We start from the raw sequence: 5,533 nt of genomic DNA, 5'->3' as shown, positions 1-5,533 counted from the left end.
TGAAAAATCATTACGTACACCCAAATAATGATTTTATACACCCAAAAAAATCCAATATACACCTCTACAGCAGATTCATAGAACAAACATTAATTTAGCATCATAAACAAGAACAGCATATTACCTGTTTGTATTGTAGGTGGTGTCAAATGAAATAACATCTTCGAAATACTCAAAGGCAGCTCTGCTCCTTGCATCGGCCCAAAAAGCCAGCTCAATCAATTGATCGTTCTCGAGTTTAAGCTCGAAAAAGAAATTCTGATTTTTCTTTTTCATTCTTAATAAATATTTTCTGAATTTCTTTGCATCTTCTTGTTCCGAAACATTTCGCACTTCTCTCGTGATGTAATTCCTCACATCCTTTTCAATAAAATTTAACTCGCGGTGACCCCCAGCTGCCGCAATGAATGATTGGTAGGTTTTGCTTGGTCTGATACCAGCCTCCTCGTTATTCTCTATTATACGACGAACGTACATGCTTAGTTCCCTGTGCTGTTTGAGCATCTCTGCTTGAGTTGGACAGCAAGGGTGTGAATGATGCAGCACGAACTTTGAAATAATCCAAGTACCAACATCCTTCAATGTGTGTATATAAATTCTTGCAGGAAAATTTAAACCAACTGTGGGATTTGTCTTCCCAGTCGAAAATATTTTAGATTTCCATTTTCCCTTTCTGTTACATGTAATCAATTGATTCTTAATTTTGTTTCCCTTCTTATTTGTGCTCCGATCTCTTGTAGAAAAACCTGCAGCCTTGGCATAGTCCTTGTAAAATTTTGCAGCATCTTCAAGGATGTTAAAAGTCATTCCAACCTTGGGAACAAACTGGTCATCAACAACACAGAAGGGCTGCAAAATACACCATGTTAAAAACAAGAATATACTATAGAGTTTCTGCACCTCGTAAAAAATAACAATTCAACTAAAATACACCTAAGAATTCCTGATCTACACCTGAACGACAACAACTCAACTAAAATAACAAGAAAAGGCATAAACTGTAAATACACCAAAACTTCCTTAAAATACACCCAAAAAGTCCTGACCTACACCCGAACGACAACAACTCAACTAAAATAACAAGAAAAGGCATAAACTGTAAATACACCCAAACTTCCCTAAAATACACCCAAAAAGTCCTGATCTATACCCGAACGTCTGGTATAAAATGCTGAAAATTAATCAAAACTAGTACATTAGATTCAATTCACAGATTATGTTCACGCATTAATTTCACAGTCAATGTTCACAGATTATTCAGCTAGACAATCATAAACGACTAACTGCATCAAATTCAGATTCAATAATTAATTGAAACTAAATCAAATCTCAAGAACTTCGTTTGATTCAAATTCAAAATCCACTTCACCTTGGTTCAGCTGACAATCTGAAGTTGAAGCATCTATTATCTTCAAAACGAGTTCAAAGCTTGATTTCAGAAACCATGAAAATCGGAAAAAAAACGAAGCTAGAGTACAGAGAGGGAAACTTACGTAAATGACGAAGAAGAAACCAGTAATAAACGCACGTAAAATAATGAATGAAAAGACAAAGAGAGAACGCAAAAAGGAGATCGAACAAATTTGGTAAGAGATTCGAAAAAGGAAACAAAATCTTTTGAAATTTGGAAGTTATATATTCGCGCGCTAATTGATTTGGATTGATTTAATATTTTGTTAAAGAGGCGCGTGAAAGACAGATGCCACAAGAGGCGTGTTTGAGGGTAAAGGACTTATAAGACTTGTAAGTCTTAATTGCTTGTACCTAAAGATTAATCCTTTTCTATATGTATAGAAACTAAATTTCTTTCTACACCAAAAAATTCACCTGATTTTAAATATATTAAATAAAATATTTTGTGCAATTTACTTATTATTTCATAAATATATAATTTCTACATTCTACTACATTTATTAATAGTAAAAATAGAATATTTATGTAAATAATAGTGTGATAGGATAACGCATTACTAAGTTTTTTTTTTTTTAGTTTAAATGAGTATAAAATCCTTAAAAATTATTTGTTAATTTACATTTATAAGTACACCAAATCCTAATAATAATGATAATCTTATGGAAAATATAAAGAATTTCTATTCTCCTAATCACTTAAATTGTTTATATTTGTATATTTTCAACAGATAATATATACTAAATAAAAAAAATTAAATTAACACTCCCAAATCCCAATCATTATTCCAATATTTAGTATGTCCTAACATCAATCCAATATTGATATAAGCCTACAAAGGAGGAAAAGGAGTCCCACTCCGCTAGCGTTCAACACTCATCTCTCCACCCACGCGCGGTATTCGATTCTTCTCTCCCTCTCCCTCTCCCTCGATTTCCTCGTTCCTCTTCCCGATCCATCTTCTCATCTTCCAATTCAACAACCAATGGCCACCGCTACCGATAACCCTAATCCCAACCCCACCCCCACCAACCCACCGCAGCAGGACCAAAACCCTAACAAAACCCTAGACCCTGCCCCTGCCACCGCCCATTCCGACGCAGATCCTTCCGTTCCACCTCCTTCTGCCGACAACAACAACACCACCGCACCTGATTCCAAGGATGCTCCACTGCCGTCCGACGCCGCAAACGATGCTCCTCTCTCCGATATTCAGAAGAAGATTCGCCGCGCTGAGAGGTTCGGTATCTCCGTCCAGCTCTCCGAGAAAGAGAAGCGTAATTCCAGAGCTGAAAGGTACAATTTTTAGGGTTTCCCTTTTTCCTTTCTCGATTTCACGCATCGAGCGACTAGGATTTCTTATGCTTTCCTTAATATTAATATTGCAAGATAAATTAGGCTTTAAGATCCGACAAACGTTCTTAGTTTATTGGATTCTTCTGTATAATTGAATAGAACGAACAATGCAATTTAGCTTTGTTTTACATGCACTTTGTCTTAGCTTTAATTATTGCAGGTTTGGCACTGGGTCCACTACGGTACATGACGAATTTCTGCTTTGCAGGTTTGGGATGCCAAGTCCAGCTTCATCTGCTGATGAAGAGGCAAAGAAGAAAGCACGACTCGCCAGGTTCGCCCCGGCTTCCAAGGTTGACCCCGTTGAGGAAGATAAAAGGAAAGCAAGAGCAGAAAGGTTGGTATCATAATTTGTTTCGCCATTTCATATTAGCCGGTTCCATTCCTATAATTACGAGAATTGGCCATTTGTGGTATCTTATCAGGTCTTTCTGTTCCCTGTTTGTAGGTTTTCAAATCAGTCATCAGGTTCTCTAACTCAAGTGAATGGCGAGGGGAAGATCGAGCCTGTAAGGCCCTCTGATCATTTTCTGTTCTTTCATGATTAGGAAGGTGAAAAAAATGTATATTCTTATGTTGGCTTATCTGTTTTTCTGTTGCAAAGCAGAAGGCTGCTATTGCAGGAAAAGCTGGAGGAGGAGCCTGACTGGCAAGCTGCCTCCTTTACCGTAGGAAATTTTCTTGTAAGTTACTTTAGCTCTTATCCAAATCTTTATTCTTTGCTTTGATAAATTATTTGTCTTTCATTGCAACCTGACTTGTTTAATTTTATTTGTTTCTTAAAAGCTTTTCCTTGAACTTTTTTGCAGTTTTAGCTTATAACAGTTTGAGATTCCCAGTGTCCTCCACACCTCAGATGCATCTATCATTCATTTGTGAACTGCTGCCTTCCTCTAAGTCATGCCAAAGATTGAACTTGCCTGAAGAAGCTTCCTTTTGTTTCTTGTGTTTGTTTACTAGGTGACATCTTTGGGTAATTAATGGCCATCTTCACAGTGTTACTTATCTTAAATTCAATAGACTAAAACTTTGGAATCTACAGCCTAGAGTTTTTCCTTTTGATATTGAAGGTTTTGCTGAAAGGAAGGTATTTCATACTTAATGTCATCTGTATCCATTCTACCAAACTTATCACTGTGCTAGAAGTGTGGACCAAGCTGGTTTTGTTAACTAGCACCTTGCTGATCCAGAATCTGCTGACGAAATGATAGGGTTTCTTGCATAGTTTGTCTTTGGAGAGCTAGGATAGATCTAGAAATTGTTCCTTAAATATAACATTGCTTGAATAATATAGGATGATCCTTTTATGCTAAAAAGTAAACTGATTTCCTTGGGTATTCTTAGGGGTTGATGATATTAAATCATTAATTGGAGTAATATCCGTTAACTTTTACTTCTTTTTAGATGGTGACAGGTATATCTCTCATTAAATAAAATTAGGAAAAGGAAAAAAAGAGATCAGAAAACATATGGTTAGTGATGACGGTTGCATTTTGAAATGCATATATTTGTATGACATGCATATATAGTTGTCATGTTTAGATGTTAGTAGAGAGTAGTGAGTGATTGGAGTGAATGCATTATGTTTTTTATGCTATTATATTTTATTTAGAGCTATTTCATTCATTTTCTGGATCAGTAGAAATGTTGGAATATTGCGTTCCTGCTACTATCTTCTGGCACTCGTGCAAAAAATGGTAAGTCGACTCTCAAGTTAAAGTTTTTTAAGTGTGTTTTGAAACCGTTTTAAGGAGGCTTTAACAAGGCTGTAGTTCCCAATTTTTTAATCTATGCATTTATCTAGTGATAAGTAAACCCTTTGAAGATGGCTTGATTTTGTGCCAAAACTTAGAATTGTACAATCTTAGGGCTGAATGTGGAGGGAACGCGTCGATTTTTTTTTTTTCACTTGATTATAATTATTACCATGTAATTTATATTTAAGCTTTTTGCTTTGCTATAGTTGAGTTGCGTTTTTCCTTTTGCTAGCTGTTAAAGTATATATCTGGGGGAATCGTTATATTCTGTTAGTTTCGTATTGCAAACAATTTCTTGTACTCTATTGCATATTATTACTATGAAAAAATGGATAACATTTCCGCCGAATCATTGTGTTGTTTGCAGTTCAGTTCTTGATTCGTGAACTATTAGAGTTGATGGATCAATATGCTTTCAATTTTTATGGCATTGATTAGAATTTAATTTTGGTGTTAGTTTTGTTGATGTGATAATAATCGATTGGTTGTTTGTATAAAATTTTTGTACACTAATATATAAAATTTAAATTCTTAAACGAATACCTAATAATATCTTTTTTATTTATTAAAGGATTTAGTTATTTTGTGCTTTAAGGGTATATTTTGGCTTTCCAAAGAAAATAAATAGAAAGGAAATAAGTGAAGAAGTAGGAAAGGAGAGGGAAAAAAGTGAAAAAGTATAATTTTTCTTTTATTTTCCTTCGTTATGGGAAAGATATTTATTGAGTTTTACCTTCGTTTTTATTTTTCTTTCATATTTGTTTTCTATTTACTTTTTAATCAAAGAAAGAAAATTCACATTTTTTTCCTTTGTTCCCCTTATTACTTTCTCACTTCACCTCAAATAAACAAAGTATTTAAGAGTTAATAATAGAAATTTTTAAAATTTTAGTGTATTTAATGAATTGAAAATGTTAAAAATTTATCTTCTTTAATAATTTTTAATAAATTATTTTTTATTTAGGGTTTTTCTCTTTAAAAAAATGTTTTTAGGATACAAAATAAAAAAG

The 5,533-nt window shown here is 34.2% G+C and overlaps 1 protein-coding gene across 1 annotated transcript; it reads left to right on the top strand.

Moving 5' to 3' along the window:
• The first annotated feature begins 2,220 nt into the window (after positions 1 to 2,220).
• Positions 2,221 to 4,872, top strand: LOC107493357 (protein MODIFIER OF SNC1 11). The gene is made up of 5 exons (XM_052263473.1): positions 2,221 to 2,706; positions 2,912 to 3,103; positions 3,215 to 3,275; positions 3,371 to 3,449; positions 3,576 to 4,872. Exons 1-4 carry the CDS (start codon positions 2,396 to 2,398, stop codon positions 3,410 to 3,412), a joined length of 606 nt encoding a protein of 201 aa, XP_052119433.1. The 5' UTR covers positions 2,221 to 2,395; the 3' UTR covers positions 3,413 to 3,449; positions 3,576 to 4,872.
• Positions 4,873 to 5,533: the final 661 nt, after the last annotated feature.

This window comes from Arachis duranensis, chromosome 6 (genome assembly GCF_000817695.3).
Source record: "Arachis duranensis cultivar V14167 chromosome 6, aradu.V14167.gnm2.J7QH, whole genome shotgun sequence".
Classification (NCBI taxonomy): Eukaryota; Viridiplantae; Streptophyta; class Magnoliopsida; order Fabales; family Fabaceae; genus Arachis; species Arachis duranensis.
The sequence above is the reverse complement of the archived record's forward strand: the minus strand, read 5'-3'. Positions and strand labels throughout refer to the sequence as shown.